The sequence below is a fragment of the Arabidopsis thaliana genome, chromosome 3 (assembly GCF_000001735.4).
Source record: "Arabidopsis thaliana chromosome 3, partial sequence".
Taxonomy (NCBI): domain Eukaryota; kingdom Viridiplantae; phylum Streptophyta; class Magnoliopsida; order Brassicales; family Brassicaceae; genus Arabidopsis; species Arabidopsis thaliana.
In genome coordinates this window covers 14853176-14870762 of record NC_003074.8, presented here as the reverse complement: position 1 = coordinate 14870762, position 17587 = coordinate 14853176, and the positions used below count along the sequence as shown (strand labels likewise).

Sequence of the window (17587 nt, the reverse complement as noted above, 5' to 3'; positions counted from 1 at the left end):
TTTTCAGAACTGCTAAATTTCCGAAAAAATCGGGTATCCTTTGGTTTCGGGTATTTTATACCCAAATAACCCACATTTTTACCCAAATAGCAGAAAATTCACCAAAATATCCGAAAATTTTATCCAAATACCCAAATTTTATCCAAATAACTGGAATTTTGTCCAATTATCCAAAAAACTTATAAGTATCTTGAGTATAAAAATACTTAGAAGTATTTAAATACAAGTGCATTTAGTTTTTGGTAATTATCCTTAGATATTTGGATATAAATGTATTTAGTTCAAATATTAAATATAAAATAACCTTTTATATGTATAATGTCCGTACCCGCCCTGAACCGGTTTTTGGGTCGGTTTTGGTTCGGGTTTTTGGGTCCAGGTTTTTTCCCATAAAAACTTTTTCACTGTTTTTTAAGGGCTCAAAATTCAGAGAAACCCAAGTTTAGTCTTGATACTTCTCATTATAAGAAAATAAACATAGTTGTTTTTGGCTGAAAACTGAGAAGGATTTTGTTGATGAACTATGTGGAGTTTAAAAAGACCTAACGAAACAACTATGAAAAAATCAGAAAATTAACTTACTATTTGATTCACCCAAATAATAAATTATAAATCACTAAAACAAGAAACCTTACTATTTGAATTTTGGAATAACATAATAATTTATGGAAGATAATGATCACATGACTTGTATAATGAGCTTGGATGAGGATATGGGAAGCTTCAACAGTTCCTTTGTGAGTTCCACCTTTTTGGTGTCATCCATTGTAAGTGCAACGTAAACTTTTAGCACTTCAAGAAACTCCATTTTCAGTGAGAAATGGCTTATATGTTCAAGCTCGTTTTCACTTCCTCTGCACTGCATGACACATAACATCTTTATTTGGTTATTTGAGGGAATTCGAATCCCTACAAACGGATGGTCCTAAATGTGTAACAATCTAAATCCTGAAGCATCAAGAGGAACGAGACTAATTTTAATATTCATGCATCAGTCATACATATAAAGTAAGTTTGCTTCATATCAAGAGAACCATAATTTTTAGGTTTGGACAACGCTATTTGGTTTTGCTGGATATAATAACTTGCTTTCCTCCTGAATGACTTGATATGTATTGCAAAGTCCTCAAGTGCAGGACAAGCAGGGAAAAAAACATTAGCGAATTGATGAAAGTCAAACCACACTGAGTCAAGGAAGAGAACCTTAAGTGCTGGAAGATATGTATCCGAAGGAACACTAAGGAAGCAAGAACTTGTTCCCAATGACAGTTTAACCAGTGTTGTGCTGGAGAAGACTTTGGATGGGAGAACAAAAAGCCACACAGAGTTTGTGGCTAGATGAAGCTCAGAGACACCATGTTTCAGGGAACTACGTATCCAGTGGTGCAAGTCATGTTTATCTTCACATCTTACTCTAAGATTACGTGAGAACTTCTTTATATGGTTACAGCTTTGCAAAGCCAATGTTCTATCCACGAAATCCATGAAACTCTTCCGTTTGGTGTGCAAAAAGATGGAGGTGTCAACCACAAGATTATGTGTTAAAGTAAACATAGTCCTCCACCTCTTGGAGAGAAGAGAGGTTGACACGGCTTGTTTCGTGGGAAGAAAGGACAACATTTGGACAAGAAGATCATCAGGAAGACAATCCATTTAAACCATAGAGACATACCCCATCCCACTAACAAAAACCTTGTCCTGCTCGGTCTAATATATGATGGTTGCAAAAAAAGAAGATCAAATAAGATATTTACCTAAATGATTTCATAATTTTTAAAATAAACAATTAGCAGTTTTGTCTATTAAAATGTTGAAGTATTTGAACTTTTCAATAGTTAAGATCTCCATGGACCTATGAATATTTTCTTGGTGATATGCAAGTTTTATCTAGATCTAAGCTAAGATTTGGAGCAGCTCAACGTAATTATCTCATAAAAGGAACCACAATTGTTCAAGAAGCCATAGCTTAAATTGCACAGTTTTATTATTTCGTGTATTTTTCTTCAAACCATAAACATATGGGTATTAAACGTCCAAATAAAAATTAGTTGAGTTTTTTTTGGTTTTCTTGTCTAGCTTATATGTAGCAAAATAACTCAAAAATCATAAAACCGAACAATAAATAAATAATATTCTTTACTATTTTGAATTTTGAACATATAATAACTCACAGATGAAATTTAAACTTTGTGAACAAAAAAACCTTACAGGACTTGTATATTGAGCTTGGGAGAAGCTTTGGGAAGCTTCAAGAGATCCTCTGTGAGTTGCATCTTTTTGAGGTCATTCATTGGAGATGAAACATAAACTTTCACAACTTGAAGACACTCCATTTTCAGTACGAAATAGCTAATGAGTTTCAGCTCGCGCTCACTTCCTTGATATTGCATGATACTCAGCATCTTTACTTGATTGTTTGGAGGAGTGCGAAACCCCACAAACCAATTTTGATCAAGACCCTGTGGCATTAAGAGGACAGACTAGTTTAATTTCGTGTAAACAAAGTAAGAACGATTCGTTAAGGGTTTGTTTCATACCGAGAGAACCAGAGTTGTTAGGTTTGGACAAATCTCTAGCAGAAGTGGCAGAAGAAATTTCCACTGTCGTGTTTTACCCGAAAACTTTAAATTAATGAGGTTCTCGAACATTGGTATTTCCCCCTTGCAGCATAACAAAATCACCTGAAACACACACACACACATAAAGAATGTTTTCTTGTTTCTAACCATAGAGAGTATGAGAGACCATACACTGAAACTGACCTTAACAGTGGAAGAAGTCAAGTGAAGGGTCTTGACGTTGCGTATCCCACTGAGGAGCTCTGTCACGTTAGCGGCATTATCATCTAAGAAATGAATGTCCAGTGTAGCTTTAGGAAGTGAATCCAAATTCATATGTGGATACTTATGTCGAACATAATCAGAGTAGTAGAGGTCGACAACACTCGGTGTGTTAAATAATTTAAGGCCATAATCAACAAAATAACCACATGTATAGGTAACAGAGAGTCTCTTAATGGTTTTGCTAGATATATGGTATGGCATTCCTACAGAATGAGGCTTTTGATATATGGTTAAGTCTTCAAGTGCAGGGCAAGCAGTGAGAAATATTAAGAATTGAGGAACTTCAAACCAAATTGAATCAAGGAAGAGAACCTTTAGTGATGGGAGAGATATACAATTAGGTACAACTGGGAAGCAACTTTGTGTTACCAATGACAGCTTAACCAATTTCGTGCTGGTGAAGATTTCGGATGGGAGATGACACCGCTTCGTATAGTCTATCCTTAGATGAAGCTCAGAGACACCGTGTTCAAGGGCATTACATATCCATCGGTTAACATCAACTTCACCATTTACATCTCCAAGTGTTTCTTTAAATTTTAATGAGAACGATTTTATACCCTTACCGCCTTGTAAAGCCAATGTACTATCCACGAAACCAACGAAACTCTTTTGAATATTGCGCATATTCCATTTACGCTTTTTGGATTGCAAAAGGAGGGAGTTGTCAAAGTCAAGATTAGGACTGAGAGTAAATAGAGTCCTCCACCTCTTGGAGAGAAGAGAGGTTGAAGTAGCTTCTTTAGTGGGAAGGAAGGATAAGATTTGAACAAGAAGCTCATCTGGAAGACAATTCATTGAACCCTTCACTAGAGGTACCTGAAGACATAAAGAAAAAAAAGAGAGAGAGAGTTTAAGACAGTATATTAAGCTAAAAGTCAAATCTTTACGGTTCAATTTAAACCCAAAAACAAAACTTAGATCTTCAAGCTTTTTCAATTTAATAGAATTTGATTGAACTAAGATGAATGTATTCAATATAGTATTTTAGGTGATTTGTGTAAAATTTACAAATTCTGTGTTATTCAAACATAGTTTCTTAAAAACTCTAATGAAATCTAGTGTTATTGAACTAATGATTTAAAAATCTACTAGAAAACAGCTTGTGGATTTGATTCTTATTAATTTTGAAGGATTTGAAAAAAAAAATTTAGTTAAAAATACAGAATTCTAAATCTTATGGTTTTAGATGGAATTTGGAAAGATTTTACAATAAATCATATTAACTTCCCAAAAATCATCAAAATCATATAAAAACTCACTAAAACTCAGATCATTAAAAATGTAAGGTTCAATACACCCTAAAATCCAAATTCTTTTTAAAATGTAGTTGGTGAATATGTTATATTTTTTTTTGTTTTTAATATATATTTCAACTAGTTTTAAGATTTAACCAATGTTGTGGGTAGAATATTTTTTTTAAGATAATAAACGCATAAAGCGGCAATTTTTTCAGATATTGAATTTTGAAAATGATTATTTTTATATTGACAAAAATGATATTTAGCACAATATATGTTAAAATATTTAATTTACCACATTATCCAAATGAAAGAATTGAAATAAAGGAATAAATTATATTCAAATTAATTTTTTTTTGATCAAGAATTTCATTTTTTGAAATATCTTGACTAAAACAAAATTAACATTACATTTAAAATATGATTTTGGGTGTGCTAGAAATCAAAATATATTTTGATCTAAATTAATAATTAAAAACAAAAATTAGTTGTTATAACAGATGTGATCAAGATAACAAAAACGTAAAGAACACGACACAGATTTAACGTGGTTCACCAACACTTGCTGTTGGCTACGTCCACGGGCAAAGAGACAGATTTTATTGCTTGAGAAAACAGAGTACAAAATACATGGAGGTTAGGTTAAGAAAAGTACTTATACCAGAGAAACCCTAATTAACGCTCAACTGATTGGGCCTAAAATAACATGGCCCAATCCAATTCAAGTCATATCTAACAAATCTCCACCTTGACTTGAATCCTCCAAATAGATGTACTTGACACACTGCTCACAGTGTTGTACGAGACTTCCTCATTAGACAGATGTACAAGATTCAGCTACCAGACTGTTGTACCAGATACATTAACACAATGCCAGAAGTACCAACCAAATGTAGCAGACAGACATACCAGAATTCTCCTTTGCCTCAGATGTCCCATCAGGAACCAGATGCTCCTACAAGCCAACTGCTTCGTCAAGACAGATGCTTCGCTGAGCCAGATGTTTCTTCAGAAGCCAGATGCTCTGTCGAGCTAGACTGCTCCACAAGGAGCCTGATGCCTCATCAGAGACCAGATGCTTCACCAGAAGCCAGAACGTATGTCAGGACCAGAATGCTTCATCAGAAGCCAAAACGCCCGTCAGGGCCAGAATGCTTCATCAAAAGCCAGAACGCCCCACTGGGGCCAGATGCTCCATCAGGAGCCTTATGCCTCTTCAGAGGCCAGATGTCCCTACAGGGACCTGTTTGCCCCGTTAGGGGCCTGTTCGCCCTTCAGGGCGATTAACAACTTGAGATATTTAGCAAGTCTAAACAATGTTTAAACTTGCTATGAGGAACCGGCTTAGTGAACATATCTGCAGGGTTATCAACAGTCCCTACCTTCTTCACTTGAATCCTCTTCTCATTTCTCAGAAAATGATATCTCACATCAATATGTTTGGTCCTCTCATGATCAACCTGATCCTTGGCTAAACAGATCGCACTCAAACTGTCACAGTACACTGTAGCCTGATCTTGATGCAAACCCATATCACTGACCAATCCTTTCAGCCAAATACCCTCTTTAGCAGCTTCTGTCAAAGCCATATACTCTGCTTCTATGGTTGACAGCGTCACAGTTGGCTGCAGAGTTGCTTTCCAGCTAATTACAGAATTACCCAGGGCAAACACATAACCAGTCATTGATCTTCTGCTGTCTACATCTCCTGCAATCAGGCTAGGAGCCTCACCTCCATATATGAGGCCACCATCATACGTACCTTTCAGGTACCTGAGAATCCTCTTCACAGCAAGCCAATGTTCTTTTCCTGGTTGTCTCATGAACCTGATGACAACACTGACTGCATGTGCAAGATCTGGTCTTGTACAGACCATAGCATACATCAAGCTTCCCACAGCATTAGCATAGGGAACCCGAGACATATACTCTTTGTCCTCTTTAGACTGAGGAGCAAACATGGTGAGATGGATATTAGTAGCAAATGGAGTGTCAACAGGTTTTGTTGATAACATACCAAACCTGTTCAACACCTTCTGAATGTAGCCTTTCTGTGACAAGAAAAGCTTATTCTGATTTCTGTCTCTCAGAATCTCCATCCCCAGAATCTTCTTTGTTGCTCCCAGATCCTTCATCTCAAACTCAGCACTCAGCAGATCTTTCAATCTCTGAATATCACACATCAGTTTGGCAGCTATTAGCATGTCATCTACATAGAGTACCAGATACACGTAGGATTCATCTTTCAGCTTGCTAATGTAAACACAACAATCATACGGACTTCTGTTGTAGCCCAGCTCCATCATATAGCTGTCAAATCTCTTGTACCATTGCCTGGGAGACTGCTTGAGTCCATATAGAGACTTGTTCAACTTACAGACGTGATCTTTCTTTCCAGGAACTTGTAAACCATCTAGTTGAGTCATGTATATTTCTTCCTCTAATATACAATGTAGAAAAGCAGTTTTAACATCAAGTTGTTCAAGTTCCAGGTCCTGATTTGCCACAATTGCTAGCAGCATCCTGATTGAAGTGTGTCTGACCACAGGTGAGAAAATCTCATTGTAGTCCACCCCTTCTCTTTGGCTGAAACCTCTCGCAACAACTCGAGCCTTGTACTTAACCCTTTCAACTGGTGATATCCATTCCTTTATCTTGAAGATCCACTTGCAAGTAACAATCTTTCTTCCTGGTGGTCATTTGACAAAATCCCATGTCTGATTTTTACTGTGAGATTCCATCTCATCTCCCATTGCAGCAAACCATTTCTCAGCCTCAATCCATGAAACAGCTTCTCGATAAGTGGTTGGCTCATGAGTATCCACCTCTTCTGCAACCTGTAAAGCATACCGTGCCATATCCTCAAGACAGAATCCTGCCATATCTTCATAACCGTATCTTTGTGGTGGTCCAACTCCAATCCTCCTTGTTCGGTTTTGAGCGATACTGTAAGGTTTTAATTCTGGCTTGATAGTGTCAGCTGACCCATCTGCTGCCTGTAGCTCCTTGCTGTCTTCTGGTTTCTGTACATCAGCTTTCTGATTAGGTGTCAGCTCCACCTGTTTATCAAAACTACTGCTCTCTTCTGTAGTTGTAGACTTTTCTGAACGTCCGAGCATAGAAACTTCGTCAAAGACAACATTCCTGCTCAAAATCACTCTGTTCTCTAATGGAGACCAAACCCTGAATCCCTTGACTCTATCTCCATAGCCTACAAATACTCCCTTCCTTGCTCTTGGCTCCAATTTACCTTCATTTACATGGTAATAAACTGTGCAGCCAAAAATCTTAAGATTAGAGTAATCAGCAGATTTACCAGACCACATCTCTGCAGGTGTCCTGCACTTGATTCCTGTGTGCGGCCCACGATTTATCAAGTAGCAGGCTGTACTTACTGCTTCAGCCCAGAACCGTTTTTCTAAACCAGCATTAGAGAGCATACACCTAGCTCTCTCCAGTAATGTCTGATTCATCCGTTCAGCTACACCATTCTGGTGTGGGGTATCTCTGACAGTGTGATGACGAGCAGCCCCTTCATCCTTACACAGCTGATTGAACTCTGATGAACAGAACTCCAGACCATTGTCTGTCCGCAGCCTCTTGATCTTCTTTCCAGTTTGATTTTCCACCAAAATTTTCCACTCCCTAAAGTTCTTGAAAGCTTCACTTTTGTGTTTTAGCATGATCACCCAAGTCTTCCTGGAATAATCATCAATCATCGACATAAAATATCTGTGACCTGCCAGAGATTCAACTCGAGCTGGACCCCAACAATCAGAGTGAATATAATCTAATGTGCCTTTGGTTATGTGAACAGCCTTAGGGAACTTACTACGGTGAAGCTTCCCATACACACAATGCTCACAGAACTCAAGACTCTTGACCTCATGACCACACAAAAGATCTTCCTTTGACAAAATTTGCATCCCTCTTTCACTCATATGACCAAGCCTCATATGCCATAGCTTAGTCATATCCTCCTTGTGAATCTCTGCAGATGCAACATTCGATGTGCCTATAACAGTGAACCCTGTAGTATATACAGAGTACCACTTATGACACCCTTCAGAATCACATCAGAACCTTGGTAGACCTGCAAAATTCCGTCTCCACCAGAATATTTCAGACCTCTGCTATCAAGCAGACTTAGTGATATCAAATTCTTTTCCATCGATGGAACATGTCTGACATCGTTCAGTGTGCAAAATCTGCCATCATGTGTCCTTATCTGTATAGAGCCGATTCCAGCAACCTGACTGACAGAACTATTAGCCATCTTGATGCAGCCATTTTCTACCTGTGCATAAGTTGAGAACCACTCTCTCCATGGACACATATGATATGATGCTCCTGTATCAAGAACCCACACATCAGAGTTGTGGGCGTTTCCATCAGCCACAAGAGCAACATCATGTTCAGACTTATTGTCATCTTCTGCTACAGCAGCAGATCCTTGTTGCTTCCTCTTGGGACAGTCTGATTTCTAATGCCCTTTCTCCTTACAGTAATAGCAGATATCATCTTGCTTAGGACTTTTAGAAAAACCATTTCTGCTTCTGTTCTTCTTAGCGTGTCCCAGCCCACTGCTGCCACTGGCTACTAGTCCTGAGGCTTGATAATCTGTAACTGTACCAGCCGCCTGATGACGCAACACTCTGCTGTGAAGCGCAGATCTGACTTCTTCCAAAGTAACTGTAACTTTATTCACTATGAATGATTCCACAAAGTTCTCATATGATAGTGGTAAAGATACCAACAGAAGCAAGGCAGCATCTTCATCTTCAACTTTAACATCAATATTACGCAGCTCTAGTAATACTGAATTCAACTGATCTAAGTGATCTTTGAGTGGCGTACCTTCTTGCATCCTTAATGCAAACAGACGTCGTTTCAGAATCAACTTGTTCTATAGAGACTTTGTCATATACAAATTCTCTAACTTCTTCCACAAATTGGCAGAAGTGGTTTCTCCTGAAACCTCAATGATGACTTCATCTTCAAGACACAACATGATTGTGGAGTGTGCCTTCTCTTCCATGACAACCATCCCAGCAGCGTCACTCTTCCCTTTACTGTCATTAGACAGCGGCGCCCACAAGCCTTGTTGCTTTAACAGGGCTTGCATCTTAATCTGCCAGAGACTGAAACTGTTTCTCCCAGAAAACTTGTCGATCTTCACATTCATCGCAAACATCTTCTCACCAGATTACAAACGCAGAAATCCTAGAACCTGATTCTACACAAAACTTTTTCTGCACGGATTTTGCACGAAACCTTCTTCTACACAGATCTGCACGAACTTTCTTTAACCCAAAAATCGCACGAAACGCATAAAAGGAAACCTTGTGCTCTGACACGAATTTTGCACGGATCTGAAACTGCACGAAATTCGCACGACGAACACAGAACAAAGAACCTTGTGCTCTGATACCAGTTTGTTATAACAAATGTGAGCAAGATAACAAAAACGTAAAGAACACGACACATATTTAACGTGGTTCACCAACACTTGTTGTTGGCTACGTCCACGGGCAAAGAGACAGATTTTATTGCTTGAGAAAACAGAGTACAGAATACATGAAGGTTAGGTTAAGAAGAGTACTTATACAAAAGAAACCCTAATTAACCCTAAACTGATTATGCCTAAAGTTAAGGGCCCAATCCAATTCAAGTCATATCTAACATGAATATTATCATAAAACATTTTGGGATGATGAGACTCTACATTGGACTTCTGGATTTAGAGAAAATTACTTCATACTCAAGCTTTGCCCAAAATGGAGGTTAATGTGGTAATATATGTTGTTTGTTCTAAGACCATCCCATTGGTCATAAAAATAAGAGTGTCTTTGCAAACTAGTACGTTTTCAAAACTTAATTAGAAAGTAGTACAAATACTATTTATAATATGTAATATAGTAATAATACGTTTTTCTTTCGTGAGAGAGAGGTGTAATTAAGGGAGAGAGAGAAAACATGTGAGAGAGAGAGAAAGAGTGAGTCATGGTTTTGTTTTTTCTTTATTACATTTCATTTTCCCTATAATTTTAAGAACTAAAATACTCGTTTGTAAATTTTTATTTTTCTAAAATTGATTATATAAATAAAAATCTATGTTATTTTCTTTATCATTTGATATGCATTTTGTTTAATAATTTTTAAATTACTATAATTGTGAAACTAGAGATATAAATACAATCTGTATAGCATAATCTGTACAGCGCAATCAGCACGGCGCAATCTGTGCGGTTGTATCTGTATAGTGCTATCTGTACAGCGTTATCTCAAAGAAAAACAATTTTTTTAGAGAGAAAACAAATTAAATTAAAATACATAACAAATAATACTTGGATAATACATAAAAAGAGTTATGCATTCATCAGTAATACTTGCCACTTTGAAAGAATTTTAGGTAATCTGCACAACGCTATCTTTACATCGCTAACTGTACACCGCTATCTGGAATGCGCTATCAAATGATGAAATGCATCTGTAAAGAAGGATATTTGTTTGAAACCAAGTACGTTTTTAAAATTTTCTTACATTGAGACCACTGTACAAAAGAAGACCAATGTTTAGATATAAAAATCTATGTTTTTTTCTCTATCATTTGATATTTATTTTGTTTAATAATTTTTTGTTTTTATATTACTGAACACTGTACAAATAATATCTATACATATATCTATACATAAAATCCTGACACACTTGACCCACTCTCTCTCACACGCTATCTCTCTCCCTTATACCTCTCTCTTTCACCAAACAAAAACAAAACGTACTATGACTATTCTACTAATTATAAATAGTACATGTACTAGTTTTCCAATTAAGTTTGGGAAACGTACTATTTTCTAACTTATTCCTAAAAATAAATGGTATTTAACTATAAAATTAATAAAAATAAGAATAAAAAAGAAATAAAAGAATAAAGGTGAGATATGTGTCTTTCTAGAGATATTTAAGACCTTGTAAGGTTTGTTTAAAGACCTTTCCCTCCCGTTTACCATGTTTTATTTCCATGGATTGTCAAAGTCAAATGTGGTTTTCACCATTTGTCTTTTCGCCTGCAAAATGACGCTTCTGCCCTTGCGCTTCTCTCTTAGTAACTGTTGAAATGTACGGTTTAGTTTAACAGGTTTAGTTACGTACACTGTTCTGGTTCAGTTGAAGATTTTTTGTTTCACGTTGACACGATTCGGTTCCGTTACAAGTGAGATTATTTCCATTATTCCGAAGTGACATCAACATTTAATGCTCCAAAAAGTTTAGATGTGACTATTGTCACAATTAATGCAAAATCATCATTACATCAAATAATATTAAAAAAATTATTGATAATAATTGTTGAGATAAAGAAGATGAACCCAGGAATAAAGAATTATTGAGAACGTATATTGTTGCTGAAGAAGTGTTGATCTTGTTTTTGTACCAAGTTTGGAGCCAAAACAAGCATTGCTCGTGTAAGTAACGAAGTTCTTTTAAGAAGTTTTTTGTTATGTCATATTAGGATCTTGATTGTGTTCGAACTCCATGTTTTTATCAGAAAATTTGAAAAATCTATATTTGTTTGTTTAAAATAGTCAAATGATAATTGGTATTTAGGTTTATAAATGTGTAGTATCGACATTCCATTTGTTTTTTATATGTATAGTATTTTTCAGTTGCATTTAATGTGTGTCTCCTGAATTTATGATGCAGGTGGGTTATGGTCGGTGAGTGGAAATGCAAAGAAGGAGAATGGAAATTTGAACCTGAGGAAGGCATGTTTGGTCGTTGTGTACGCGTTCAGGAAACCATGACGTACACGGACTTTGTCCGTACACTCCGAGACGCTTTCAGTTTGAAGTCCACCGAGATCAATCCCATAATTAGCTACTGGATGCCGGGAGAAATGTCAGTGCTGATAGATACTAAACGCCCTCCTGTATACATTGACAGTCAGATGGGTCTTGATACGTTTTTTTTGGTTCGTGGTGGGTATCTTTCTCTCAACTTGTTCGTCTCTTTCAATACTACCGTGAAGGCGTTCGGGAATACTGTCTCTAGGTCTCATGGTGAAGTTTTTGAAAGTGACCGTGTGTTTGATAGTGCTACAAATGTTGATGAAAATAATGAGGATGTAGAGAAACAAGCCGATGTTGAAGACGATACAACAGAAGAGGATGAAGTGGAGGAAGGCAACGAAGATGATGATGGGTGTGATGATTATCTTGGTGTGGATGGATCTATTGGGGGAAGTACTCTGTATCCTACCACAGACGATAGTGAAGGTATTGGCGAAGAATACGATTACAACAAGTGGAACGATGTAATAGTAGAAGAATATGTACAACAAAATCTTGAGGAAGACGTCAGTCTCACTCAACAGACTGCTCAACATCCAGGGGAATTCAGTCGTTTATTTGAAACGTGTACGTACACGGGTGTTAGTGTACCTGGCGGAGATACAGGGGAATTCAGTCGTCTATTGGAAACGTGTACGTACACTGGTCTTAGTGTACCTGGCGGAGAAACAATTTCTCCATTGGGTTACGGTACACGCTGCGAAGGGCATAGGGATTCCAATCTTATTTGTATAGACGAAGTCACCGGGGATGAAGTGATCGACGGTATTGGAGCTTCCTCAACTGGGACACTGAATGATAATGGGGTAGTTACCGCAGCTGAGGCTTACCAAGTGTATAATGAATTTCCTAAGTTACATGGTGGCGAGTTGGCGATTCTCGGTAACGATGCTGCTCCTGTGTTCGATGACTTACTCAATTTTTGAGCTGATGAGACACAGGTTGAAATCAGCATCACAGGCAAAACTTTGTTTGTTGGAAGTGTTTTTAAGAATAGAAAAGTCTTGCAACAAACAATGTCTCTTCAAGCGATAAAGCAATGCTTTTGCTTCAAGCAACCTAAGTCATGTCCTAAAATATTGAAGATGGTGTGCGTTGATGAGACTTGTCCATGGCATTTGACTGCTCGCGTCGTGAAAGATTCAGAAAGTTTCAAAATCACGTTGTATGCTACGACACATACGTGTAACATCGACTCTCGGAAGAACTACAATAAACATGCTAATTATAAGCTCCTCGGAGAAGTTGTGAGGAGCAGATACAATTCTACGCAGGGTGGGCCGCGAGCTGTCGATTTACCACAGCTGCTCCTAAATGATCTGAATGTGCGGATTTCATATTCTACCGCTTGGAGAGCAAAAGAGGTTGCAGTGGAAAATGTAAGGGGGGATGAGATAGCAAATTACAGGTTTTTGCCGACCTATCTATATCTTCTCCAATTAGCTAATCCGGGTACAATAACACACCTACACTATACACCAGAAGATAATGGTAAGCAGCGCTTCAAAGTATGTCTTTGTCTCTCTTGGCGCTTCTATCAAAGGTCTTATATATATGAGGAAGGTAGTTGTGGTAGATGGAACGCAGCTAGTCGGACCTTACAAAGGATGTCTCCTTATTGCATGTACCCAAGATGGGAACTTCCAAATATTCCCAATAGGTTTTGGTGTTGTTGATGGTGAGACCGATGCTTCTTGGGCATGGTTTTTTGAAAAGTTAGCTGAGATTGTTCCAGACAGTGACGATTTAATGATTGTCTTGGACAGACATTCATCTATATACAAAGGCCTAAGTGTTGTTTACCCGAGAGCGCATCATGGAGCATGTGCTGTTCACCTTGAGCGAAACCTCTCCACCTATTATGGTAAGTTTGGTGTGTCTGCTTTATTTTTCAGCGCTGCCAAAGCTTATAGGGTCAGGGATTTCGAGAAATATTTTGAACTGTTAAGGGAAAAGAGTGCTAAATGCGCAAAATACCTAGAGGACATAGGATTTGAGCATTGGACAAGAGCTCACTGTAGAGGAGAACGCTACAATATCATGTCTAGCAACAACTCTGAGTCCATGAATCATGTGTTAACAAAAGCAAATCTTCTGTGACACCTGAGGTTGATGAGAGATTTCTACAAGAGTTGCCTGCGTCAGGTAAATACGCTGTGAAGATGTCTGGACCGTGGAGCTATCAAGTGACAAGTAAATCCGCTGAGCATTTTCATGTCGTTCTGGACCAGTGTACGTGTACGTGTCTTAGGTACACCAAGCTAAGAATCTCATGTGAACACGCTCTAGCAGCTGCAATCGAGCATGGAATTGATCCGAAGGCTTGTGTTGGATGGTGGTATGGCCTTCAAACGTTTTCTGATTCTTTCCGAGAACCAATTCTACCTATCGCGGATCCGAAAGATGTTGTCATCCCACAACATATAGTGGATTTGATACTCATTCCTCCATACAGTTGACGACCACCAGGAAGACCACTGTCCAAAAGGATCCCATCTAGAGGTGAAAACCGGGTATGTACTAACATCGTTCATTCATCTACTTGTATTTTGAGTATTACCATGCGGAGATTTTTAACTTCCTGTCTTTGTCACTTCAGAAAAAGAGACAGAAAAGACTTTTACCGAATCAGTGCTCACGCTGTCGACAAGCAGGTCATAACAAGAAGACGTGCAGAAATCCAATCTAGTTCTGGTGACAAGTTTCTAAGCCGGCCAATATAGTGTACGCTTCGGTGTTTTCTCGTTGTACGTAAGTTTATATATAATCCATCTGTAACTATGTACGTTGTGTAAGTACGTTTAAACTCTACGTTCGTATAACTATGTACGTTTTTGTCTGTGTACGTGTTAAAGTTCATGTAATAAGGGTACATAGAGGTGGTTCCTCAACATTTTGAGTAATTTGAAATAAGTTTTTTGAAAATCTAACTTATTCCCCCTCTTAAATGAACGGAGTTGGAGACATGGTTGGGTATATTGTGGTTATGTTGGTATTTAATGGAAAGGACGTAACTGTTGCTGTTTATTGTCAAATCAACGTTATAATTACCCTATATGACGGTTACCAGGCTATTACAAAATATTTGAATCAAGTGTAGTTGGAACCGCATTAATAACTGTAGCCGTTCCAGATTTCCTCTATTTAAGTCTCCTCCCTTCCTTAATTGTATCCACAATCCTCATTCTAAACCCATTTCTTGTGCCAGCAGTTATATCATTCACAAAAAAAAAATTAGTCTTTCGATTCGCTTGTTCTTGCTATCCGTGAGATGGAGGGGTTTCATATGGTCTCAGATATGTGTCCTCAGATCACTGGGTGGCGAATTTATGTCTTTGTCGTGAGAGTCTTCAAGAACGTTATATCGCCTAACGTCTTCGAACTCGGCCTTATCCTGGCAGATTACGCGGTAATTTCCGTCAAATCATTATGTGTTTTTTTCGTTCATTCGCTTAACTTGTATATAAAACTGTCTACTATCATGTTCTGTAGGGATCCAATTCCCGTATTGAGGCCACCGTTGATCGTCGCCTTGCTCCATTTTACGAAGACCGATTCGTTGAAAATGAGTGGAAGACGATCACCTCTTTCTTGGTCCGTAAGGCAACTGACTCAGTCAGAGCAACAAAGCATGAATACGGCATATTGTTTATGGATCGGACCGTCGTCGTTGAGGCCCCACCGAGATCACCACCAGTTCCAGATTTCGATTTCACTCCCTTCGACTACATTTTGGAGAAATCTGCTTACAAGAACGTTTTAGTCGGTGAGGAGGAATACTCCCGATGCTTCATTTAATACATTTTTGAAATTTTTTGATTATTATCTTTGTTTCTCCATCATCTAGATGTCGTTGGAGCGTTGGTTGATGTTGGCGGATTGACTACAGACTATTACGGTCTCAAAATGAGTTTCAAGATAAAAGATAGATAGTAAGTGTTCTTTTCATTTGTTTTATTTACAATGTCCCTCTAAACGCTCTGTCCTTATTTCTAACGTAGCAATGAAGTCTTGGAGTGCGAAGCCCGCAATAAACAGGCGGAGTACTTGGATGGTTACTTTAAGAGTTTGGGTAAGGGAAATTTTGTTGTCGCACTCAGCTTTTGGCGTTTAACCGAATTGTCTAACCCGAAGCTTGCGAGCCATGGTGCTATTTCAAAGGTGGTTGCCAATCCAGACATACCAGAAGTTGCGGATATCGCGATGGTGGTTTTTTAGCTAGAGGGAATGATCCATTATTCTCCGTTTTAATATAATATAAGACTACATTTCAATTAAGTTTTCTTTCCCAGTTGTTGTTGTTCTTTCCATAAGAACCAAACTACATTCCAGTCGTTGTTGTTTCCTGTTTCTGTTTAAATGTTAATCTAATTTCTTGTTTTATGTACGTGCCTTGTTTTATTGTTTAAATTCTCTCGCAATGTACGTATAGTTTCTGGTGTACGCTATCGTGTACGTATATTAGTTTTGGTGCCTTCAACATAAAAAAATATTAGATTTTTACTTATGTTGTGTACGCAATTTGCCAATGTACGATAAACCAAGTTTAATGTACTATATAGTGTACGTACACGAAGACATCTAGTAAAACTTAAAGTGGTAATTCATTCAAAAGCTAGAAACATAAAAAGGACAAGCAGTTTATATAAAGGGAAATTCATAAGATAAATAAACTTGAACATGGAACAAGGTCGGAACGATTCAAAAAACATAAATTTTTGAACGAAGCATACACATTTGTTGCAAAATATGTGTGCATCCGTCATACCAAAATACTTGAGAGTAGAGCCGAGTAGAGTAGCTTAGACCTTAGCAGCTTTGCTTCTAGTAGAATATAGCAATCTCCCTGGCGTACCAGTAGAAAAAACAAACCCTGCAGCCATGATGGAACGTGCATCGCCCTACGCAACTCGGCGGGTGGACAAACCTCCAAGACCTTTCCCAGCGGCGAGCATTTTCAGTGTGAAGCTGGCTGATGTGATACATCACCATCTCTGCAACCGCGTGGCCAGCTTCAAGGGTGGGAGTCATTTCCAAGAACTTTTCGCTGATCGGGAGGAAATCCAAGTGATTACCGGTACACATAAGGAACAAACCGGTTGCGAAGCAAGCAAAGGGATCAGATAAAGCGACCGTTGTCATGACTGAAAGGCCCTGAGCTACTGTCACGAAGTTGCTCGCTTGGCGAACACCTTCAAGGTAAACCGTCGGGATGGATCCACGTTCTATAAGCAGCTCAAAGTATGGCCGGAAGGTAGACTCCGGTTGGAGTAACGATGGCCACGTCATGAATTCATCGATTGCAAGGGTGGTGATGTCACAACTGTAGACTAAGTTCCTTAGCGTCTCTATGGGAGTCTGGCTGACGGGGAGGTAGTTGACAAGTATGCTTATGTGGTTTGGCCATTGGATTCCTAGGTACAACTCGGTTGGAGGGGTTAGCGGAGGTAGGAAAGGCATTGTTTTTCAAATGAGGAGGTTTAGACGGATTCGTGTATTCAACTAAGTGTGTTTGACATGGGTTTTAAAGAGGAGAATAACCATCAATGTAAGTGGGTGGGTGACGTGGATGTATATTTAGTGCATCATATTAGTAACTTTTAAATTAAACAAACTACTGTGTACCTCTCATAATCGCGCCGTGTACGTCTATAAA

The 17587-nt window shown here is 38.3% G+C and overlaps 1 protein-coding gene and 4 pseudogenes across 5 annotated transcripts; 2 read left to right on the top strand and 3 right to left on the bottom strand.

Moving 5' to 3' along the window:
* Positions 1–679: 679 nt before the first annotated feature.
* Positions 680–3641, bottom strand: AT3G42770 (F-box/RNI-like/FBD-like domains-containing protein; the record flags this gene model as incomplete). The annotated part of the gene is made up of 5 exons (NM_114145.1): positions 680–852; positions 1086–1237; positions 2209–2459; positions 2538–2681; positions 2763–3641. The coding sequence occupies 5 exons, from the start codon at positions 3639–3641 to the stop codon at positions 680–682; spliced, it is 1599 nt and encodes a 532-aa protein (NP_189863.1).
* Positions 3642–5373: 1732 nt separating this feature from the next.
* AT3G42766 lies at positions 5374–9278 on the bottom strand (annotated as a pseudogene; the record flags this gene model as incomplete). Its single annotated transcript has 1 exon — positions 5374–9278.
* A 2501-nt stretch (positions 9279–11779) lies between these two features.
* AT3G42763 lies at positions 11780–14626 on the top strand (annotated as a pseudogene; the record flags this gene model as incomplete). Its single annotated transcript has 1 exon — positions 11780–14626.
* A 576-nt stretch (positions 14627–15202) lies between these two features.
* AT3G42760 lies at positions 15203–16149 on the top strand (annotated as a pseudogene; the record flags this gene model as incomplete). Its single annotated transcript has 4 exons — positions 15203–15340; positions 15424–15697; positions 15779–15863; positions 15933–16149.
* Positions 16150–16733: 584 nt separating this feature from the next.
* AT3G42750 lies at positions 16734–17391 on the bottom strand (annotated as a pseudogene; the record flags this gene model as incomplete). The annotated part of the gene is made up of 2 exons: positions 16734–16832; positions 16921–17391.
* Between the last annotated feature and the right edge of the window lie 196 nt (positions 17392–17587).